This window comes from Macrobrachium rosenbergii, chromosome 52 (assembly GCF_040412425.1).
Source record: "Macrobrachium rosenbergii isolate ZJJX-2024 chromosome 52, ASM4041242v1, whole genome shotgun sequence".
Taxonomy (NCBI): domain Eukaryota; kingdom Metazoa; phylum Arthropoda; class Malacostraca; order Decapoda; family Palaemonidae; genus Macrobrachium; species Macrobrachium rosenbergii.
Window position 1 is genome coordinate 24,628,864 of NC_089792.1, and position 24,979 is coordinate 24,653,842.

A 24,979-nucleotide genomic window follows, 5' to 3' on the forward strand; every position below is an offset into this window, starting at 1 on the left:
GAGAGAGAGAGAGAGAGAGAGAGAAAGCAATTTCTGAAGTTGCATCGAGAATAGGCCTCACCTGGTGTATGTATGTGAATAGGTTGGTGAAAGCTTACTTGTTGCTTGATCTGAAATCAATTTCGTAATTACAAAAGCATAGGGTTAAAGTAAGAGTTTTTGTCAAGAAAAAAAGCATACACACACGCAGCAAATCTGGCTTGAATTTAGATAAGTAAAAAAAAAACTAAATAAAATGACAAAACTGTAGATAAACATGACTTTTAAAGTTATGGCAGCCCTGCCCTTCAGTTTGCCTGTCACATCGTAATAATCTGTAAAACACAGAACGCAAAGAATTTTAGAATTTATAAGTGGACATGCTGAAATGATAGGGCAGAGGTTTTGTTGATAACATGCTAACCCAGATGAAATTCCTGCTGACAAAATGTGTAACATTCATCACCACCTTCCTGTTTCTTTACTTTGTTTTTTTCTTTTGAGGTTCCCTTGTCAGCCACTTGGTTTGCAAGTTAAATTTCTAATGTTTTAGAATAACTAGTTCTGCCGTGCCATAAATGCTTTATTAGTACCTTTGTAGTTCAGTGAGTCAGCAGTTTTTAGACAACACTGGAACTAAGGACTATTATATATATATATATATATATATATATATATATATATATATATATATATATATATATATATATATATATATATACACATATATATATATATAATATATATATATATATATATATATATATATATATATATATATATATATATATATATATATATATATATATATATATAAACACCGTGTAGCTGCTATAAAACTTAATTAGGTATCAAAATTAATTCTTAATATTGAATTGAATTGAACTGAATACAGAATTTATGCCAAAGGCCAAGCACTGGGACCAATGAGGTCATTCAGCGCTGAAACGGAAATTAACAGTAAAAGTTTAAAAGGTGTAAGAGGAGGAAAACCTCAAAGCAGTTGCACTATGAATCAATTGTTAGGAGAGGGTGGAAAGTAAGATTGAAGAAAGAGAATATGAAAGGAGGTACAGTAAAAGGAACGAAAAGGGTTGCAGCTAGGGGCCGAAGGCACGCTGCAAAGAACCTTTAGTAATGCCTACAGTATCCCGCGCGAAATGCACCGACGGCACCCCCTACGGGGAATTCTTAATGTTAACCTTACCTGAATAACTATGCTGTTGTTGTAGATTAACCCAGCAGTTTACCAGCACGGGCTCTTGTTCCTAGAGCTGCCCGTAACTGATTAACTAATGAGCCTTAAAGTATGGTTTCCCAAATATAAGGACAGCTCTCGAAGTAAGGGCGGCCAAGACAACGATGACAGGAACCGAGGGACGACAAAAACAACTGTGAGGTCCTAAAGCTAGCGGGAAGTCCAATCAGGGATTCATGATTCGAAGATAAAATGCTAAATGAAATGTTAAATTAACACCAGGAAAGGCGGAATCATTAAGAGAGAGAGAGAGAGAGAGAGAGAGAGAGAGAGAGAATGTCTACCCACGTAGGATCGATCCCTAGCACCAAGTAAGGTCTAAAGAGTGTCTACACAAAGGACATTTCCCCCAACAAGAGCAAACACACAGCTGTCGACGCAGAACCTTAAAGGCGTGACTTTGAATCACTGACAACTTACTCGGGTGGGTTTTACTTGAATAAAAATGATTTACTTGAAAAATTCATCAAAATAAGATACCTTCATAAAAAATAGTAATAACTTAAATTCACTTTATATAACGACATAAGCTAAATGCATTTTGAATACAAATAATACAAAACAAGTATACGATATAAGGAGGGACTGAAACCAAATGCTACAGGGAGGGGCCATGTGCCAGTAGGTAAGGTGAATGAACGAAGGGTTCACAGCCGAGTTCAGTAGAATGAACAACTTTCTGAAGCAAAGTGACAGGTTTCCAAAGATACGTCAGACACACAGGATGGGAACTTTACTGATCGTGGAGGCGATCGCCTCTGCCAACTTATCAACAAACTCCGTTTTACAAATAAAAGCCTTTAAAATTAAATACATGAAGTTCAGGCCAGTTCAGTGACTATTGTTACAAACAAATACAACCTTCAAACTTACGTACAACTCTGAATTTGACAGGCAATCAAATTTGGGCGCCACTTAACCTTTTTTTTTCAAATATTTCTGCAATCAGAACAAAATTGAATCGGCATGTTATGAATGCTTATCAAGGCCAAATCATAATGTAGGGTGAACTTTAAATATGAGTATATGACCATTTCCAAATGACTTAAAAGCGATCAAGAGAAAGAGGCAAGGAAAAAACTCTTCTGGCAGAACAACGAACACCTAAAGCGTAGAAGACGAGAATTTTATGCAGAAGACTAATCATACACAAATTGGACGAATTGTAGCCTAAGTATAAATACAGGACAGTATCGTAGGTAGACAACTATAACCTTTTTTTGTGTGAGGCTCTATAAATGCAACGGCCTATAATAAAACCATACAAAGACTTTACAAATCAAAATAACGAATTTCCTTAGTGAAAATTGGGTGTTTCAATATCAGTTTTTAGGGCCAACTGCAAAACAACGAAATCAAATTCAAGCTGTGCATGATGGCACATCACGGTACAAGAGAGAGAGAGATAATGTCGGGGGACACATGTCCCACACCCCCAGTCGTCTCATGCAGAAAGAACACAGCGTTTTCAGTTCAACAGAATTTATTTTAGCATTTCCATATAAGAGAGGAACAGTTCTAGGGACAAAACCCTGACAAACCACTTCCGCGAGTTACGACTGGACTGAAGTGTTTTAATCACACCAAGTATAGAGCAATAGCTCACTCCCACTAACGAACTACACATCGCACATTATGTGACATAAACTGGCGAAGTTGTCACGGATAATTTCAGGGGCAGTGCTTTAGTGTGATTTTACTTTATTAGCCTCAAATTGAAGTATATAAATTGGTCATGATGAGTGAGGTAGCAATGCTCGTGGAAATGGCCAGGAGGATGCATTTTTAAGGCCAGGAATTAAGAGGTTTTGTTGGTGAACAACAAGATTAGCCTATGCAGAGCGACAGAGAGAAAGAGAAGCAGCGAATGAAGCGGAGAGACAGAGAGCTCAGGAAGACAATAAGTTGAAAGGCAAAAGACGAGAAACATCAAGACAACGGGAATGTGAACTTCAAGTAATAAGACTCACAGCAGATTTAGTGCTGGAACTCCAAAGAGACAGGTAATCTGCACTAGCGTCCCTTTAGTTACTGCAAAGTCCAAATAACCCTGGTCCAATGAGAAGCACAATGGCAAGATGCTTTTATCGAGCGATTTGAGAGGGTTGCAACGAGACTAGGCTGACCCACGGATGAGTGGGCTGTTTGTCTCAGTCCATTACTTACTGGTAAAGGTCTGTAATTTTTTCTAGTGTGCCTTCTGATGAAGCCTTGAGGTACTATCAAACTGAGGAAAACAATAATGAGGAAAGGAGAACCTAGGAGATTCAAACACCAATAGATGTAGTATATATAACGAAAAATGCAGGTAACAGCAGGTAAGATTAAAAAAAAGGTGAGGAAAACAAGAAACCCTCTGAGACTTTAAAAAAATGGATGGCCATAAAATGGTTACAACTAACCCCCTCGGGAACAAAAATATGGAAATAACAGAAAGGGCTGTAGGTATCAAAAAGGAATAAGAACAGAATTGTGCGGAATTAGTCAACTGGAAAGGAAGGGACACTGAGGAGGACAAGGCAGCATAAGAAATTAATATTTCTGTGGATGTCACAAAACAGTTACCTAATAGGAGATGAAGGTGAGACGACATCTCAGGAAGAAATAAATAGACACTCCAATCCCCCCACCCCCAACAAAAGAAAATAAATAAATAATAAGAATAGTAGGGACAGAGAGCCATTGAAAATAAAGTGATAAAAAAACATGAGCCAAGATATGAAAAATTACATCCGATCCAAGCACAATAAAATAATAAAAATTTGAAAAATCTAGATTTTTGATAATTAAACACAAGATCGGTGACAAAACTGCTTGCTTTCCATATAGAGGAAGAGAAGGAATGCATTTATAGATTATGACGGATACTTGGGATTTCCACTTACACAAGCCTGAAATATGTCTGAAAGATTATATCAAAGTGTTGCGGACAGTGATGTCATAGTAGTTACAAATTAAATTGAAAAAAAGTAAGGCATTAGTAGACAGTTCAGTGGGGGAAAAGAAACGATTTAATGACAGGGAGGAATGGCAGGCAGGGCAAGACATTTGGACCAAAACTATGCTCGATTGTAACAGACCAAGTGAATACAATAAGCAGAGAAATGATAACAAGTATGAGGAATATTAGAATATAACCCCGGATACATGTGAATATAATGCTACCCCTAATAATAACAAAAGATTAGAGGTAGCTACAAGTACCTGCCATAGTTTGGAGACATTGGAAATGGGAAAAGAAAAAGAAGTGAGTAAAGAAGATAAAGGAAGGGTAAGAATGGTAGTACTAACGCAGTAAAATCCATGTGATTTGCTAATAAGCAGAAGCAACATTTTGATGAATGATAGCAGAGACAGGCATATGGTCAATGGAGAACAGAATTGAGCGAAAATAAGTGGTGTTTTTCATAACAGGATAACGTGATATAATGAGAAAAATGGTTAAAAGATAATGAACGATCAAAGGAGGGACCCATACAAGGAATGCTGAGAAGTGAGTCTTTTAGAAATATATAAAACAGACAAAATCAATTAAAAGAGCCAAGACATTATGGAGAGCAAAACATTCAAGAAGGAGGTAACCAGTAAAATAGATAATTAAATAAAAAAAAAAGAAGAAATGAAAGGAGTGGCAAGGCAGAGGTTTGTAAATGGAAATAGATGAAGCTGGTACAGCACAATGAAGAACTAACAACCTAATAAGCTGTCATCGAAGGAGAATAACAGAAACGTCAATAGCTTGCCGGAGTGAAGTGAACAGGCTGTTGACAACAACGGAATGTTTGTCTAACTTGGGACTTGGGAGTTTAAAAATTGAGTAGTAACCAAACCAGTTAGTGAAAGACCCATCAGAAGAGGTAGCGTAATGTATGCCAGGCGTAGGAGATGCTGTAAGTGACGAAGGTAAAGCCGACGATGAACTTTCTGTACAATAAGCTAGCGTGCACACAAAGAACTCCGGAGAGTGCAAACGGTGAGCCGAGAACCAAATCACGTTGCCTGAATGTCAGTTTGGACAATAAAGAAGAAGAGGGTCTCTCACACACACACACAACGTGTGACGTCATAGTTTTTCCAAATGTTGTTGATAGTTGCCTGAAAATTTTAAGAACAAAAATAAGTAGAGGATTACTGTCGAGTGTCGAAGTGCATTTTGTAGGCGTGACACTGAAGATAAGTTCACAGCAGAGCCTCAGTTGCTCACAAGTAAGCATTTTTCATATAGTTTCGTCTGCGAAGACACGTTGACGTAGGTTTGTAGCCTTAGCAATGCTATGCTACTTACCCGTAGTTAGATTGTTTTGCTAAAATTTCAGGGAATGAAGTACAAGTAATCTGACGCCATAACTTAGCTAACTCATTCGAGGATTAGTTAAATGAAATAACTTGGAAAAGCAGAGCTTTAGGCCTATCATCTTGGCCATGTTCACTTAACGTTGTTAGCCTTGTGCAGGTCTGCGTGGAGACCTGGGACATGTCGGTGATTTAGGCCTATTCCCTCGGTAAGTTATTCTAAGTACCCTTGGTTAGACCTGGCCTGGAATGTTATGCAACAGATTTATACTAAGTTCTTTTTAGCTTAGGTTTTGCTTCTTTCATTAGTTCTCCCAATCACCAGGTTTTTTTCTCGCGATTTTTTTGTTTCAATAATAAAACAGCAGGTATTTCTAAGTAAGAGCTCCGCACGAACTACTACCTTCGAAATTGATTTTCCTCTCCTTTTAGTGTTGCTAATTAAGGTGGTGGTGGTGTTTATTGTCGGTCAGTTATTATTAACTACATAGGCTATCTACTGAACATAGCATAGTTGGTGACCCTTTGGGAACGCAGGGTTTTGGAAATGGTGGGAGAAAGACCGGACCGCCATGTTGTTGTTGTGGAATGGCTCCCCGCATTTGCAAGATATTAAGGAGCCATATGTTTAAGAAGGGTTTAGCTAAGGAAACCTATTATGAAAGGAACTATACTAACCTAACCTATCAGGCTATGTTACTTATTAGGGGTGGCAGCCCCAGTGAAGGAAACTCCACTTTTTACCAAAAGCTCCCCTCTAACACTGCACATGCCCGACAGCATTCCAGGATAGCCAACGTACAACTTCTGAAGTTAATTACAGTCGACCGACAAAAAATAGTGGCAAATTCTTAAAAGCAACCAAATTACTCTAGGAAAAATCAATTAACAAAGTAGGCTGATTCCCAATGCAGAGTTCTTGCTTAGTTCTACCAAAGAGCAAAATGTTTGGATTCTCCTGAAATCCATGTCTTTGATGGCTTTCTCTGCAGTACAAAACTAAATACCAAAGATGTATGAAAGTGATAGTCAAGATATGGCAGTAATTGTCCTCCACCATGATATTAGGCCATGGAATCTTTGCAATGTGTGGACTGGAATATTGTGATTTTAGGACACTTTATTCTATACTGTTGAATGTTGGAAGTGTTTTAAGGCATATGATAAAAAATTTGCTGTTTACATTCTAGGGGTGTTTCAAGTTTCCAGTCCTAAAGACTAAAGCTTTTTGGAGAATTTCACTAAGAGTTAAGTATAATTACTGTACTGTACTTGTATTAATTTGACAGTTTAATTTAACACCAGTTGCATTCTTTTCTAGGTTTTTATGGAAAATGGCTCATCGTGTCCGATGCTTTTTTGACATTGAGGTGGATGGTATACCATCAGGCCGCGTCATATTTGAGCTGTTCAGCGATGTTTGTCCAAAAACATGTGAAAATTTCAGAGCTCTTTGTACTGGTAAGTTTTATCTGTTAAGGTGTGTTCATGTATAAACATAGTAAGCCCCTGCTATCTATGCATTTATATCTGAAATGTAGATATTTTTGTATGGAAGTGGGTTTGGCTCATAAAGTCATGTGCACTAGAATACTATTATTACCAAAGCTCTGCATTTGGCATTTATTGTCTTATATGAGAAATGGAAGTCAAAAGACTGTAAGTCCCTAAGCTAATCTAACCGAGATAGTCAGTAACTGGTAGCAGTCCACAAGTGAAACCAGCAGGGAGTGACTTTTAATTTATGATGTGCTTGAGGATGGTATATGATCAGGTGTACTTTGAATGGTCTTGCAACATTTAGGGTACATAGTGTCACTTGTGACTAATCTGTGCAGTGCTTATCTGTACTGTTATTAAGTCTGTTTTTATATATGTAACTTACCAAGTAATTATATAGCTGTTAGTTTCTACTTTAAAGGCAGCTTTAGAATTGAAAATTTGCAATAGTGCTGTTTTGTTTTGGTGCAGGTAAGTTCCGTGGAAGTATAGGTACAACATGGTTGAAGAGCCCAGTTCATTTCTGCTGCTTAATGACCATACATCAGTTGTTCAGCAGCTTTGTTTTGGAATTCAGGAGTTTCCACCAGATGGTTTGGTTTAATGTCAAAGGATTTGGTGAAGGATTCTATGATTTGGTAGCCACTGTGTTATATTTTCACAGCTTCAATAAGCTTAGCTCAGCTTTTGTGATTTTTTTACTTAATATGTCAGACTCGAGTGTGACTAGTAACCGGTATTGCAGTAAGGGCTGTAATATCAGATTAACCTCCCATCACACTTTGGTGATACTGGTGGCCCCATTTTGGCCTCAAAAGGAATGGTTTCTGGACCTGGAACTTCTCTCAGACTTTCTACGGCCTCTTCCACAGAGGAAAGATCTACTCAGACACCCTCATTTCAACCAGTTTCATCAAGGTTTGTCCTCTCTCACTCTGACAGGCTTCAGACTGTCCATAAGCTTGTCAGAGCAAAAGTGTTTTCAAGAGAGGTTGCGATTGCTATTGCAAGATGTAGACGCAAATCTTCTTCCAAGCTCTACCAAGCTAAGTGGGCAATGTTTCCTGGAAGGTGTAAGGAACATAACATTTCTTCTTCTACCTCTATAGCCCAACTAGCTGAATTTTTACTCTACCTGAGATTTTATCTTCCCGGGGCCTGTCGACGTCTACGATCAAGGGCTATAGATCCATGCTGAACTCAGTGTTCAAGCATAGAGGTTTGGACATTTCCTCTAACCCAGACATTTCGGACTTGGTTAAATCCTTTGACACCATGAAATGGAAGTCGCAAACCCCAATGTCTTGGAACTTAGATGTGGTACTACATTGGTTATCAGGCCCTCCTTATGAACCAGTTCATACATCTTCTTTTAGAGACTTATCTAGAAAGACTGTTTTCAATCACCTTAGCCACAGCAAAACGAGTCAGTGAACTGCACACTCTGGATAAACAAGTCGTTTTTTCCCAAGAGACTGCAGTATGCACGTACATTCTAGGTTTCTTAGCTAAAAACAAGAACCCTTCTAATCCATGGCCTTGTTCTTTTTCCATTTAAAGCCTTACAGAATTGGTGGGACCTTCGGATCAAGAGAGAGTGCTGTGCCTAGTGAGAGCATTGAGGTATTACCTCAAGAGAACCAAGAATATCGGAGGGGATTTTCATAATCTCTGGTGCTCAGTTAAGAATCCTTTGCACCCTCTCTCCAAGAATGCTATTTCGTTCTTTTTTCGAGACATCATTGTGGAATCTCACTTGGGTATTCAAGAAGATGGTTTACCTTTGTTAAAGGTAAAGGCCCATGAAGTGAGGGCCGTAGCCACATCATTGGCTTTCAAACACAATCTCTATCTGTGATTATCCAATCAACTTGTTGGAAGTTTCACTTGGTCTTTGCCAACCAAGGAGAGGAAGGAGAGACTGGCAGTAGGGAAAACCCTATCTCAGGTTTTCGTTGCTGCCTCCAACTCTTTGATTCTTCCCAGCCTATTTCGTTTGAGTTAAGCTTCCTCACTCATACAAAAAGGTCCAGTATCTGACATTTGAGCTTTCAGCTCTACACTCCAATCAATATGTCAGAGGCATGGTACTCCTCCTCACTCTTTTGACAAGGAGGAGTATTCCAGGTGTGCAGAACTCAGATTCCTCCCTCTAACCAGTGAGTCTTCCTAATATAAAGGACCGATGGTTTGTATATCTTGTTGGAACAAATCACAACTTTTAAAAGTAAATTGTATTTTTCCTAACTATACAAACCTGAGATCCTTTACATTACATTTTTATGCCCGCCTCATGCCACCCCTCAATCTGAACCTGGACCGAAAGGCAAACTGGAATATTTATATCTGGGCAGGCAGGTATTCCCACCTACCTGACCGTAGTTACTGCCTAACCACCTTGTTCAAGAGTCTAACAGCCGTGTCCAGCTTCGCCTTAAGTAATTCCTAATGTAAAGGACCTCAGGTTTGTATAGTTAGGAAAAATACAATTTACTTTTAAAAATTGTGATATTTACAGTACTAATTTTCAGATACAGTGTTAAGTTTAATAAGTAAGTATAGCTTAGTTTTATAGCTGATTAACAGCTCTCCTAGGGCTGGCCCAATAAGATTAAATAATAACATAAATAATAAAAATAATAATTCTCTCTCTCTCTTACTTAGATAGAGCCTTTTCATGCATATGTAATATGTATGTATATTTGTTTTGTATGATAAATAAATGATTTAATTTTCAAATATTAATATTGTTACGTGCACGTCTTTGCTGATCAAGTATTGTTTAATTTACGTAATTTTTCACGGCCCTGCATGCCAAGAATACACGTAACCTGTCACTTGAAGCCACGAATTAACCTCAAAGACAGACGTTAATTAACCAGAGGTCGCCAGTTAAGGGCAATTAACCTTAACAAAGAATATTCAAGGAATAAAGACTTTATGATAAACGTCACCAATCTGCGGACGCAGAAAATCTCTACTTGTTAAGATGGTATTAAATACAAAAAAGCACAAAAGTCTTCCAAACAATGAACGCGAGGCACAACGAATACCAGAGTCGTGAAATGACTTGCTTGCCTTAATCCTGAGTCTTTCTGGAATAATTCGCTGACTCTAGACCAGGGTTCTTCAAACTACGGGTCGCGACCCATTACTGGGTCGCCAAGTCCTCCAAACTGGGTCGCAGGCTCACAAAAATAAATTCATAAATTAAATAAAAATTATTATGTACGTACATGGCAGTATGATAAATATGAATTCATACATGGATCCACCTAGTCCTACCGAATATCCGAGTCTAATCATAATGATCAGAACTTCTATTTTCGTGAGAGAGAGAGAGAGAGAGAGAGAGCGAGAGAGAGAGAGAGTGAGAGTGAGAGAGGTACTGGGTGACGCAGTGGCTGTGTGGGTGGCGAACATGAATGGAACGTGTAAGCTGTGAGCCTGCGACGCATACTTCCAGATTTGAAACAGAACATGATTAGTTACATTAAGTTTTGGGAAGTCTCCTTTAGTTATATAACAGTTCATGCAACCACACTCGTATCAAATGGATCGATTTGTTATTAGAAAGGGTGTCATTGCTATTCAAGCACCAAAGCCTTGTTCAGGCGAGAAAGACAAACAGACGAACTCAATGACAGAGAAGCCTGTTATGTCTTGTACCGGTATGGGCGAGGCATCATCGCCACCTGTGCCCTGTTCTGAGCCTTCTGTTAAGAAGAAGAAATTATGACTAAGGCAATATAGTGAAGAATTCTTGCAGTATGTATTTATTAAGTATGATAAAGATAAACAAGAACCTCGGCCACAGTGTGTTATTTGCAATGAAGTTCTTGCAAATGAAAGTATGAAGCCTTCAGAATTCAAGAGGCACCTTGCATCGAAACATGTTGAACTAGGTGGAAAATCAGTAGATTTTTTCAAAGAAAAAAAGAACAATTGAATTTATCGGTGAAAATCGTTAGTAAATCAACCACTCACAATGATAAATTGCAACTGGCTTCTTATTTAGTTGCTTATCGAATAGCAAAAGAAAAAGTGCCATATACTTATGGTGAAAAACTTATCCTTCCAGATACATTAGATATAGTAACTACAGTGCTTGATGAGAAATCAGCAGAGAAGATTAAATGTGTCCCTGTCAGTGACACAACAGTGTCTCAGAGGATTCGGCATATTGCAGAAAATTTGGAATTCCAGTTGGTTTCATGCCCCCAGGCTGTTGAAGAATATGCTATCCAGCTGGATGAAAGTACCGATATAGCTAATTGTGCAACACTCCAGGTTTATGTGAGATATCCATGGGAAGATGACTTCTTGGAGGACATATTGTGCTGCTTGACCTTACCTACTCACAACAGGGTCAGAGATCTTCAGAGTTTTGAGTGACTGTGTAACTGGAAAATATAAATTGAACTGGGCAAACTACAAGGGCGTCACTACAGATGGAGCAGCAAATATGACAGAAAAAAATAGTCGTGTTTTGAGCAAGATATCAGAGGCTGCAGTTAATTATGTAACTTGTAGTCATTGTTTCATTCATCGTGAAGCTTTGGCTGCAAAAGGAATCCCTGCAAGGTTGAAAAATGTTCCAAATGGAGCTGTAAAACTTGTCAATCTTATCAAAGGAAGTTCATTGAATTGCCGTTTGTTTGAACAACTTTGCTGTGAAATGGGAGCTGATCAGTCACACTTGTTGTACCATACTGAAGTTAGCTGGCTATCTCAAGGAAGAGTTCTAACCAGGATATATGAATTAAGGATGGAGATACATATATTCCTTCTTGAAAAGAAGTCTCCAATGGCAGAGCTATTTATCAGGGACGAATGGCTTGCACAGCTATCATATTTAGCAGACATTTTCTCAAAGCTCAATGAACTTAATCTAAAACTACAAGGAAAAGAGAATGATATATTCAAACACACCGAGGAAGCACAGGCATTTAAGAAATCACTAAAGATTTGACAAGCAAGGGTTAAAACAAACCAACCTGTTTACTACATGTTCCCCGCACTTTTACAACATATTGAGGAAAACCTTTTAAATCAAGAATGCATGCAAAAAAAAAAACATATAGACCTACACCTTCAGTCTCTGTCAGCCAGCTTTGAGTAGTATTTTCCAGAAGAAAAAACTACCCATTTAAAACAAAAATAATGGGTAAAAGATCCGTTTATATTTGGGAACCTAGATTCAGTTGTGGAATTAAACTTAACACCTAGTAAGGAAGAAGAGCTAGTCCGGCTAACTAGTAATAACTCATTAAGAATGAGGCTAAGCCTTTCCAAGGACTATCCCAACTTGAGTAAAGAAAGTGTCATTCTCTTGCTACCTTTTACAACCACGCATATGTGTGAGGCTGGTTTCTCAGTCGTAACCGAGTTAAAGTCAAAGGAAAGAAATCGCCTCGATGCCACCACTGGTATGCGTGTCGCCCTATCTTCCTGCAAGCCAAATTGGTCCAGGATAACAACAAACAAGCAAGCCAAATTGCCAATGAGTGGAAATTACTCTATGTTTGCATACACACACGCACACTATATATATACAGTATATATATATATATATATATATATATATATATATATATATATATATATATATATATATATATATATACATACACATACATACATACATAAATAACATGTATATAATTCTGATTATAATGCCTTTTTAACATAGTTATTGCGTTTCAGTTTTTGTCCTTGTATTCTTTGATATTTCTGGTCATTTGTACAATATTTTTCTGTATGGGTCGTGGGAATGATGTCATAGTAAAAACTGGGTCACGGCTGAAAAAGTTTGAAGAACCCTGCTCTAGACAATACAATAATTTGGGCTTAATCTTAGACTTAGTAATAGCATATACAGTAAGTGGTGGCTGGAGGATGAAACAAAGGAAACGGAAATACAGAAAAGTTATTAGTCAATAGACGAAGCTTGAACAAGAATCGGACTTACCTTGAATGTCGAGTCGTTTGCGCATATAACAGACACTCGGAAGTCTTGATACTAGCAGTCTTCCCAATTCACTAATTAATATACAGTAGACGGAGGAGCACAAAGGGGTAGGGGGACAAAAGACACCGTTCCGGCACGCTACACGGCTCGTCTCTCGTTCACGGCCTGTCTCTCTCTGACCTCGCTCTGGTTCCTGCAAGGTGACTGGCTGCATCTTTACACGATGCCCCAGGCACTGCGACCTTGACAAAGACATCGCTGAATGCGTAGGGTAAAGGGAAAGACAGCTCAAGACCACCATTACTAGAGATTATTGAGTGAAAACCCTCTCTGAGGTTTAGGTCCCTAATGCCATCGGCATATTTTGTTTTTGAACTACACAGCCTATTCCTGCCTATGCGAAGACGCCGTCTGTCTCTGCTGTGATCGTTATTTTGAATTGCCTGGCCTACCTCCTGGACAGAGATGTTCTCTGTCGAGGTCAATCTGACTAATATTACTACACAAATACATCGAGGGCGAACAGCAGTAATATTTATAAAAATGTTTATGTAAACACAGCAAGATATCACTTCATTTAAAGAAAATATGGTGACTTAGTAAGATTTTAGTTCAATCCCTGATCATTTTCTGTATCCATAACTCTCATCTACTAATCTAGATTACGTTCTCTCTCTCTCTCTCTCTCTCTCTCTCTCTCTCTCTCTCTCTCTCTCTCTCTCTCTCTCTCTCTCTCTCTGAGATAGATTTTTATGCATATGAAACATATTTATTTGTTTTGTATACTGTAGTTTTATAGATAAAGGTGGTGTTACTATTTTCATATTTTCCATGCTATATTTACATTGTATGCATTTCTATTGTAAGTTATGTAAAATTTTAAAAGAAAAAAATATCGATTCCCAGTCTTCTCCGAATCTTGGAGCAAGTGTGGTTGTAATTCAACTGTCAATTTGTCTAGACATTGACTGCGAAGGGTAGAAAATGTTGCCCACTTGTTCAAATGAAATAGCTCATACTGAAAAATACTGAAAAATCAATCTCTCTCTCTCTCTCTCTCTCTCTCTCTCTCTCTAAACAGAGGATACTCAGAATGTGAGAGATGAATATAGATAGAAAGAAAGGGAGAGTGGTTGATAGAAAGATATACTCTCTCTCTCTCTCTCTCTCTCTCTCTCTCTCTCTCTCTCTCTCTCTCTCTCTCTCTCTCTCTAAACAGAGGATACTCAGAATTTGAGAGATGAATATAGATAGAAAGAAAGGGAGAGTGGTTGATATAAAGATATACTCTCTCTCTCTCTCTCTCTCTCTCTCTCTCTCTCTCTCTCTCTCTCTCTCTCTCTCTCTCTCTCTCTAAAAACAGAGGATACTCAGAATGTGAGAGATGAATATAGATAGAAAGAAAGGGAGAGTGGTTGATAGAAAGATATACTCTCTCTCTCTCTCTCTCTCTCTCTCTCTCTCTCTCTCTCTCTCTCTCTCTCTCTCTCGCTTATTGGCTGGAAGGGTTAGAAGTACGTATGTATATATTTTTAACGGTAAAATGTTGAAGATGACTCTGAAATGATATTGATAATTTCATTTCAAAGATTAATACAGTAATACAGGATAATAGTTTAAGGTATATTTGATGTAGGATGCTAGTTAAGGTATACATTTGGTATTTGAATTTTCAAGATAGGCAGTTATAAGCTTTTTTAGAGGGGGTGGATGTTAACTATTCTTGGATTTGAACTATTTGTGGGTGGTTGTGGTATGCATCCCCATGAATACGGGGGTTTACTGTACTTATGTATGATTTTATGGTAATTTTATGCATTTTTGTTCAGTAATTTCATAAATTGATCGTAGTTTATGTTGTTCTGATATTCCCCAGCTCATGTTTTTATTTTAAATTGGTCTATAATTTCCTAACTCTTTTTTGTTTATTTGCGGCACAAACCTTCGATCTTAACATTAGGATAAATCTTCTGGCGCCAGCTGGAAACCGGTTAAAAAACAATCAAAATTATATATGCAAGGAGTCTGTGGCATCTGGCATCTAATACGCAGATGAGGTGGTTGTCGGTCAGAGACCTAGCTGGAACCTCGTGACGCATCAGTCTTTCTTCAACCGCCTTGGGGAGCGGACGTTTACTTTTGCTCTCCTTTCCCCAAGCCAGTTTTTGTCCTAAGCCTGTGATACCTTCTGGTTGTTTTGTGTGTTTGGGTGTCTGTGTTTGTTTCACAGTGTTATCATGTTGTCCACTAATCAACCTAAGAAGACCATTGAGCGACAACGCTTGTGTCCCGGCATTCCAGGATTTCCTTGCTCCCGTTTTCTGGCTTCTTCTGAGATAGACCTCATTCTACTTGCAGTGGGTGTTCTAATTTTTGTAATATTACCAGTCCGTACCTGGAATGCCGTTCTTGGCCTGTTGTGCAGTGAAAGAAGTTCTACAAGAAGAAGGAACATAAGGAAGTCGGTGCTTCCATCGTGAGAAAGATTTTCTCTTCGAATGGAAGCCTCAGCTCCCTCTTTTTCCAGACCTATTCCATCTGCTTCGTCATCCATTGATGCCATTTCTCCTTCCTTTTCTTCCATTGATTTGTCTTTGGAAGCATCAGGAGTTGGTTAAGGTGATTTTATGCATCATGCTGCCCCATCTTTCTGTGGGGGGGGGGCGATGTTTCCCCTTCAGGGAGGGAGGAGGCAGCGCCATCTTGTTCTTTTGTTTCAGGTTCAAATGCGCAGATGTCGTCTATTTGGGCCTCCCTAAGCCTACCTGGGGTTCCCTCTCTGGATGGCCTGTTGTCGCATTTCATCTCTTCACGCTTACCAGTGTCGGCCCCCCAGAAGTACCCCTTCCTCCCTGCCTCCACTTCTTTGGTTCTCATGTGATGCCACACAACGGGATGCCAGGGACTGTTTCGTCAGCTTCTTCCCACGGACATGTGTCTCCAATTCGCGTACGTGAGCATAGTCACAACCATGTTACTGTGGATGATGTTCACCACCCTGCAACCCCTCAGAATTTGGCTTCAGTCTTTTGTTCTTCCTCCCTCATTCCATACAAGTTCGGCAGAAAGATAATAAGGCTCAAATTAAAGAAGTCGAAGTTGGTCAATTCCCCGTATTAGAAGTCCAGTTATTCCAAGGCCTACAAGACATTTTCCTTCAAGGTTTAGGGTTTCCAGTTCTTCTTCAAAGTTTAGGGTTTCCACTTTGGACTGTGTCGCCCGCTGACGTGTTCTTAGCCACGTCCATGTTGATGGGAAAGAGTGTTTAGCTGGCACCATCCATCGGTCTGATTATGACCATGGTTCCCTGGCTCCCAAGAAGCTGAGGCGTTCTGTGTCTCGCTCGCCTAGAAGGACCCTCATACGTCGTTCATCTTCCCAAGTCCATGGACGTGACTCATTGATGGCAAGGGATGGCCTACGTCCATCTAGTGTTCAGGGTCCATCTCTTCCATCCACCTCAGGATGTCAGTCGCCTTTGCATGAAGTAGAGGAGGGGGAAAGTCAGGAGTTTCTAACTTCCTTCAGGAAGGTTGTTGATCTCATTCGTGACTTCAACAATTTCTCTGAGAAATTTGGGACTCCAGCTTCTATTATTCCTATGGGCATAGAAGCCTTACTTGGTCCAAAGAAGGATGTAAGGACTTCTTTTGAGTTACCTTGTTCCGGACATGCTACTTCAATTTTAAGACGTGAATTTGGTTTCGTGACAGGATAATTCTCTGCGTTCCAACAGATCCTTGAAGCTTCTTCCCCCTCCTCTGATTCGTCATAGGAAGTATTACTCAAGTCTCGTACCTCTGTTTGGTAGACAGCTCAACTCTGATGTCATTCATTTGAAGCCTGGGCTAACAGTAGATCAGGTTAGGACTGATGGTCCTTCTTAAACCTTTCAAGAAGCATCTAACTTGGAGTCTACTGCCTCTTCTGCCTTTCAGACTGTCTCATGGCTGGATTTATGGTCTACCGTGGTTGTTAGGATTTCTTCCTGTTCTGTGAGAGATTCGTTTGAGAGTTCATCTTTCATCTGGTTACTTCAATCTGGTGCTAAGGCCACATCATATTTAGGCCATTTGAATGCTAATTTGTGGGCTAACTTACTGACTAGAAGGGTACATTCCAGGCAAAACGAATGTAGTGGCCAACAAAATAAGTCGTCAGGGACAAGTTCTAGGTACAGAGTGGTCACTGCATCAGGACGTAGCTGACAGGCTGTTTCGTCCATGGGGAAGACCCATGTCTAACCTCTTTGCCACAAGGTTCAACCGGCAGCTAGAGGTTTATTGTTCTGTGGTCCCAGAGCCGTTTGCTGTAATGGAGGATGCTCTTCAACATCCTTGGATGTTGAAGAGTGATGAGTTCCAAGAATCTCAGGATGATCCTAGTAGCTCCTTTGTGGCCTCAAGCAGAGTGGTTCCCGGACCTTCTGTCTCTGCCCTCAGCGGCACCGAGAGAGATTCCCCTTTGACACAGTCTTCTCTGCCAACCTAACATAAAGAGGTACCACCAATCGGTAGGGTCCCTGCCTCTTCACGGCTGGAGGTTATCCAGTATCTGTTATGAGCGAGAGGTTTTTCTGATAGAGCAGCAAATCAGATGTCCAGCTACATCAGGAGATCTTCGTCAGCCATTTACTAGGGCAAGTGGGCTGCCTAGTGTGATTGGTGTCATCAATGGGGTTTCTCTCCATTCAGAACCTCTGTTCAACAGATAGCTGACATCCTAATCTATCTCTGGACAGAGAAAGGCCTTTCTGTTTCTGCTATTAAAGGCTACAGTTCTGCTTTAGGATTAGGTCTCCATCTGAAAGGTGTGGAGATCTCTTCATCCTGGGAAATTTCTAGGTTGTTTAAGAGCACTGAGCAATCTTATCCTCCTGGGGAACTCAAGCCTCCTACGTGGAACCTAACTCTGGTGCTGGGTAGTCTCACTCAAGCTCCATTCGAGCTGCTGAGTCAATCGTCAGACAGGGATTTGATTTTGAAAACAGTCTTCCTCCTGGCCTTAGCATCTTCAAAGAGTGTTGGTGAGCTCCATGGTCTGCGTTATGACGTCAAACACACCAGGGGTTGGGGGTTGGTTGCTTTCAAATTTGTCCCAGAATTTGTGGCTAAGACTCAAAATCCCTCAGTTCAAGATGACATATTTGCCTCACTCTCCATTCCTTCCCTTAGGGATTTTGTTGACAACGATCCTCAGGGGTTACTGCTTTTCCCCATCAGAAAACTGCGTTTTTACCTGAGAAGGACTCGTCACCTTAGACCTAGGTGCCATAGACTTTTCGTTAGCACAGGCCAAACCAAGAAAGAAGTGTCCAAGAATACCATTGTGTTTTGGCTACATGATGTTACAGCATTAGAAAAGTCTATGCTTCATCAGCAAGTTCTCTCTCCAATACTGTGCATGCTAAAGCACATGACATTGGAGGAATAGGTTCCTCTCTGGCATTTAAGAAGAACTTAACTGTTTATAGGATTTTGAATGCTGGTTCTTGGCTCCATCAGACCACTTTCACTTCCTTCTACTTGAAGGACGTTGCCCACAGGTCCTTGGACACTTTTTCCTTGGGTCCGGTGGTGGCTGCTCAGCAAGTTGTGTAGCTCATCCAGTGCCCCTGGCAGGACTCTTTGTATCTTGCCTAAGATGATAGTGTGGAAGAGAGAATGAATTAGATGACTGGTCTCTTTTCTTTCCCTTTTTTCTTTTTCTTCTTTACCTACGGGCAGTTTTGAAGAATAACACATCATGCGCTGGAACTGGTTTGATACAGATGAGTGTTGCATCCATACTGTTACAGCATTTAGATGTTCCATACAACATAAAATATGCTTATCAGTAGCATTTACTTCTCTCTCCAGCAAGGGGAGTGAGAAGTGGTAACAAACCCGTTACAAGTGGCTGACAGGGTTTGTTGTTTGAACGGATATAGTTCTCTCTGAATTCCATATGCAGTGAATCTAACAGTCTGCATTGTATTTTAGCCTAGTGAACTGGGTGTTAGATACTCCTCTTACCTAACAACTCGGAGGCTTAGGTCTCCTTCCTTAGAACCCTAATTTCTGGGAAGGTTGATCCGGTGTGCCGAACCTCCAGCTGGTTCAGGATTCTCATACCTCCCTCCAAGTGTGAGTCTATTCTAATGTTATGACCGAAGGTTTGTTCCGCCTATGAACAAATGACAAATTTTTAATAATTTTTATTTTCCATAGCTAACAAACCTGAGGTCTTAACATACACTGCCTGCCTCTAGCCACCCCTCTTATGTCTTGTCCTGGGTTGGAAGAAAGCCTGATGCGTCATGAGGTTCCAGCTAGGTCTCTGACCCATTACCACCTCATCTGCGTATTAGATGCCAGATGCCACAGATACCTTGCATATATGATTTTGATTGTTTTTTTTTTCTGGTTTCCAGTTGGCACCAGAAGATTTATCCTCATGTTAAGACCTCAGGTTTGTTAGCTATGAAAAATACAAATTAATTAAAAATTTGTCATATTTAAAGTTTTTGTATTCTTTTGTTTATTTACTATTTTTAAGTACAAGTTGCACACTTCATTCAGAGGCCATACACACCCATTCTGATTACTGTTTATAAAAGATAACCTTCCTTTACAGTTAGAATAGGTGTATTAAAAACTTAACCTTCAGCCTCTTGGATATATGGTAAATTTCTGAGACATTTTTGGGGAAAAACTGCATCTTTAATGCTGGAAAATACAGTATTTAATGGTTGTTTTGATGCAATATAAATAATTTATTCAGTAGCTGCATTTATGTTAATGGATTAATGTAATTTTGACCATGACATGCAACATGTTTCAAGTTTGGACATTACATTGCCATATGATTTGGATGTATATGTAGGGAATTTACACAGTTGCAAAGAAATGTATACAGTCAAATTAAAAACCTAATTTTTTATGTTTTAATTTTCAGGGGAGATGGGAAATGGCAAAACCACCGGCAAACCATTACATTACCGTGGTGTCAAGTTTCATCGGGTCATTAAGGATTTCATGATACAGGGTGGTGATTTTAGTGCTGGAAATGGCACTGGTGGTGAATCAATTTATGGAGGACAATTTGAAGGTGTGTATATTATGTATAGGTCTATGCATCTACTTTTTTCCCCTATACTGTATAACATCACTAAAAAGATAAAGATTATATGATAATCTTTTTCATAATACTGTACTGAGACAGGATGATATGCTAGTGTAACTAGAGCAGGCTTTGAATGCATTGTGAGTTTGACCATTTTTTATAAGGGTAATAGTTTAGATACTAATGGAATGTTAAGAAAAATCACAGACTGGCAATGCAGAAAACAAGAAGACCTTGCTTGTGGAATCATTATTAACTATTTGTCTAATAATACAGGATTCTCAAGCTATCAAAGGCTTTTACCCCTTTCATCAGAAGAAATGTAAATGAAAGATAATCTTGAGATTGAGTTAAGGGCATCATTTGGGTTTGAAAATAGAAAAATTAACTCCGTCTTTGAAAATTAATTGCTGACATTTTTATTTCACTTATAGTTCTTATAGTTTGAACTCACACCAGATATGAAAAATCAGGCCAGTCTGAGGCGTTCTAATTTGAAAAAGCGTCAAGTAAATGTGTGTAAAAACTTGAAAATTTTACATGTCAACTTGGGCATATATTATTGCCTATATATTTTGTAGCCTTTGCTGTGATATCTTTTTTTTTTTTTTTTCACAGTTCAACTTCTTTTCACTAATTGATGTTGAAGAGACTTCTTTCTAATGATTCCATGTATTCAAAAGGACTTCTGTGTTAAACCATTTTAGTCAGTTGTTCCTATGGATAAGAGAAGCTATGTGTCTTTTTTTTTTTTTCCTTTTTTAAGATTTTTGTCAGATTGGTGTGTAATTGTTAGTGCTAAAGCATCATGCCACAAAAGTAGTAAAAAATCAAAGAAAATTTGTTAGAAAGAACATCACTGCTTACAGTTAAGCCATAATTCACATTAACGTATGTCCAAAACAGTAGGTTCAACCATTATGGTCATGTTTGGTTGGTGTATGTTCATGCCCAGGGCAAGGGCAGTTGTTTTGCTTAGGGACAATTCCTGACTTTACCGGTCATTTCCCCACGGGTCGAGATGAGCAACAACCAAGAGGCAGTATCCATCCCTCGCATTCTGGAAGTTTCTGTCAGTCTGGAAGGAAGATGTGGTCTGATAGACCACACTCTTGTCTTCCTGTAGTCTTGCCCACAGGCCCTTGGAACCTTTTTTCCTTGGCCCTGTGGTGGCTGCTCAACAAGTTGTGTTGTCTTACCCAGCTCCTTCAAGAGGACGAGTAGCATCTTGCCTAAGGTGTTGGTTCTGGAATTGAGAAGGATTCCTTGAGTGACTGGCCTCTCTTCCTCCTCCTTCCCCATCCTCCTACTTCTCCTCCTTCGGGATGAGAATAGAACTCAAACCAGTAGTTGCTGGATCTGGCACTGATGCGGTAAGACTACACATCAAGCATCCGTTCTATTTTTCTTCTAGAATCATAGAAGCAATTCCGCTCCTTCCTCTAGCTAGAGGAGGAAGGAGAGACTGGCAATAAGGGAACCCTATCTCGGCTTTTCCTTACTGCCTCTGACTCTAGATCCTTCCAGCCTATTTCGTAGGAGTTATGCTTCCTCACTCATGCAAAAAGGTCCGGTATCTGACATTTGACCTTGCAGTTCCTACACTCCGATCAATATGTCAGAGGCACGGTACTCCTCCTTGCTCTTTCATCGAGGAGGAGTAGCCCAGGTGTGCAGAACTCCAGTCAGTTCAGGAGACTCACTGAGATTCCTCCTCCAACCAGTGAGTCTTTGTAATGTAAAGGACCAACAGTTTGTATATCGTGGTCGAACAAATCACAGTTTTTGAAAGTAAATTGTATTTTTCCTAACTATACAAACCTGAGGTCCTTTACATTACATATTATGCCCACCTCATGCCACCCCTCAATCTGAACCTGGTCCGAAAGGCAAACTGGAATGTTTACATCCGGGCAGGCAGGTATTTCCGCCTACCTGGCGGTAGTTACTGCCTAACCACCTTGCTCAAGAGTTTAACGGCCGTTTCCAGCCTACGCTGAAAGTAATTCATAATGCAAAGGACCTCAGGTTTGTATAGTTAGGAAAAATACAATTTACTTTCAAAAACTGTAATATTGCTTAAGATTTAATCAGTTCTAGAGTTATTTATTTGCTGTGTTTCAGTTATTGAACATGAACCAACCATTTATTCTACAATCAACATTTACTGTATTATGGTACTGTACAATGTTTATTAAAACAAAGAAGTACATGATAGTGAGTAATATGATTTGAAGTACTTTTCAATGCAATATATGTAAATTTTATTTTTCGTTACATAGATGAGACATTTGACATTCATCATGAAGAACCCTTTTTGCTCTCCATGGCGAACCGAGGGAAGGACACCAATGGCTCTCAGTTTTTCATGTAAGAATGAAATTATTTTTGGTTCACTCATTATCCCTGCTTTTCTGTTCTAGATAACTATTTGCATGTTTCTTTTTTTATGTTAGATAGGCTGTGCATGTTACCTTTTACGAGAACTAAATAACTCTAAGATTTGTCAGTTTTAGAGTTGGTATTCAGTTGCTTTATTTCAGTTGATTTCCAGAATTTTGAAGAACTAAAAATTTAGAAATAAAGATCTACATTTATTTGTATATTTAAATAGTTTAACAATAGTGGATCTATTATCTGTAAATTTCTCAACACTCTCTGGTTACAGAGTTGGTAGCTGCCTTACAGCTTTCATTAATTCTGTGTTTTTGCTGATACCTTGTGTAGTTTACATGTGGTTTTTTATTTCTTTGGAAGGATTTTTTGTACATTCACTATTACATATTACCTAATGTCTGTTTTTTCATGCTCTATTGATTGTTAGATCAAAAGCTAGTGTTAGGTTTACAAGTAGGATTAGATGATGAATTTCAGGAACTGAACCTCTTAGCTGACGTTATTGTATATAGTATAATGTAAATGAATTGTGATCATACAGTCAAAATGGGGTATTAGACACCCAGGAATGACTCAAAGGGAGCCGTAATTATTTTGGCTTTTGATGAAAATCTTCACTATGAATAAATTGATTTCTGCTTCAGTTTTAATTTTGATGAGCATACATGGAGTAAGTATGGTGGTGAACTTCATTCTAGATTTAATTTTGTCAAGAAGGGAAAATTTTATTTTCTGTGATATGGTGTATTGTTGTGTATTGTATAGTAATTTTTTGTTTTTAAATGTAATATCTACTGTTAAGGTGGCTGACTGAACAACTTCCCAGCTGACCAAGTCAGACTTGTAGTGAGGTGAAGATGCCAGTCAAATAACATAGCACACTTTCTTTTGGTGCTTATATAGCTATGGTGAGGTAGCCAAGCAGATTCTTTCCTTCTTGGCTTTTTATTTTCATATTTAATTATTTTATTCACATCGGACTGTTAATCCATGCACTCTAGGCCTTTTCGGTAGTGTATTAGCATCTCTTCCCATCTATCCTACCCTCCTAATCATAACAAATAACTCCTATTAGATGGAGAAAGGATTGGTGAGGCTGAATATGTCAAATATTTAGGAATGATATCTGCTACAGATTAATGGTATAGTTCGCATTTTATGAAAGGCTAAAAAATGCATATTGAACAATAGTCAGGCTGAATAATATTCAGAAATCAAATAGATAAAAATTAGATAAAAACGTAAGGATTTCTGTTTAGCATGACCTGTATTGCTATGTTCAGTCAATTTTTAAGGAATAAAGCTTTAAGAATTTTAGGAGTCAAATGGCAAGCCAGAGTTAGAATGATGTCAAAGGTAATACCAAAAAGAAAATTAAAGAAGTTTTATGTGTTGATGAGATAATGATGAAAGGTGCCTTGAACATTTCCATTGCATAACCCCAAATAGAATAGTGGGTGATAGTGTGAGTTAGACTCTTGTGGTTACCAGAAGAGTTGGAAGACCCAGACTTATTTATATGAAAACTGTGAATGGAAATATTTGAAAACAAAGCAGTGAAAACATGGGTGACGTATTTCAGAAAGGCCCTTTCTGTCACAGACTGTTGGAAGTCTACCAAAATCCCATCTCTAACCAACCCTGCACTAGTCCATTTTGCTGAATGAAAAGTCAACAGTGTTTACTGAGTGGGTAGGTGGTTCCCCCATCCCTTCATTCATTTTACATGTGTCTATACAAATTACTGCAGATTTTTTTATATATGTATATAAAGGAGGAATGCAGGGTATCTTACATTTAAAATTTATGTCAGGTGCAAAATAAAGATTTGAAGAATATTGTAGAGCATCTGAGCAAGTGAATGAAAATATAATAAACTTAATTGTTTTAATCATTATAATATGATAGCACTTAAGGAGATATATTACTTTTGAAAAAGATGGGACCATGTGTCAGTCAGCTATCTCTTGGGGGTTGTTTAGTAATGAAATGTGGGTATAAAATTGGTGTAACAACACATAGTGGGAGAGCAAGAGTAGCTTAGTCTGCAATTAGTGTGGATGATTTTAAAGAGTTGGTGTTCAGACTGTGTTTACTAAACTCTGAAGTTTATTTTATCTGGTACAGGCACAGGACAGTTTATACTGCTTTGTAATTTGTACTGCTTCTTAAATAATCAGACTAAGTTATAAATGCATTTGTAAGTGACATTGGCTGTGCAAAGCAGATTTTTGCACAATGGAATCTTTTAAGTCATCTTTGATGTATATTTGGTCAGTAAATTGGACTGCAAGCTAGCTAGGAAAGTCTGTTTTCAGTAGTGGTAATATATTGCATGGGTGAGATAAATAGCAAGTTTCCCTCACTGATAAGTGTTGAAAGGGTTGTCAGTAGAAATTTTAATCCTGTTGACTTTTAACAAGACTCAGAATAGGACATTCCAGACTCACACATGGTCATCTGATGTCAACTCCTCA

General features: G+C 38.8%; 1 protein-coding gene across 1 annotated transcript in view; it reads left to right on the forward strand.

Annotated features, from left to right (window-relative positions):
* The first annotated feature begins 5,063 nt into the window (after nt 1-5,063).
* The window catches only part of LOC136833757 (peptidyl-prolyl cis-trans isomerase G-like), a 94,940-nt gene continuing 75,024 nt past the window's right edge, over nt 5,064-24,979 (forward strand). The window contains 4 exon segments of the mRNA XM_067095978.1: nt 5,064-5,443; nt 6,852-6,991; nt 19,938-20,090; nt 22,388-22,475. Coding sequence (XP_066952079.1) covers nt 6,865-6,991; nt 19,938-20,090; nt 22,388-22,475 — 368 coding nt within the window. The 5' untranslated portion in view covers nt 5,064-5,443; nt 6,852-6,864.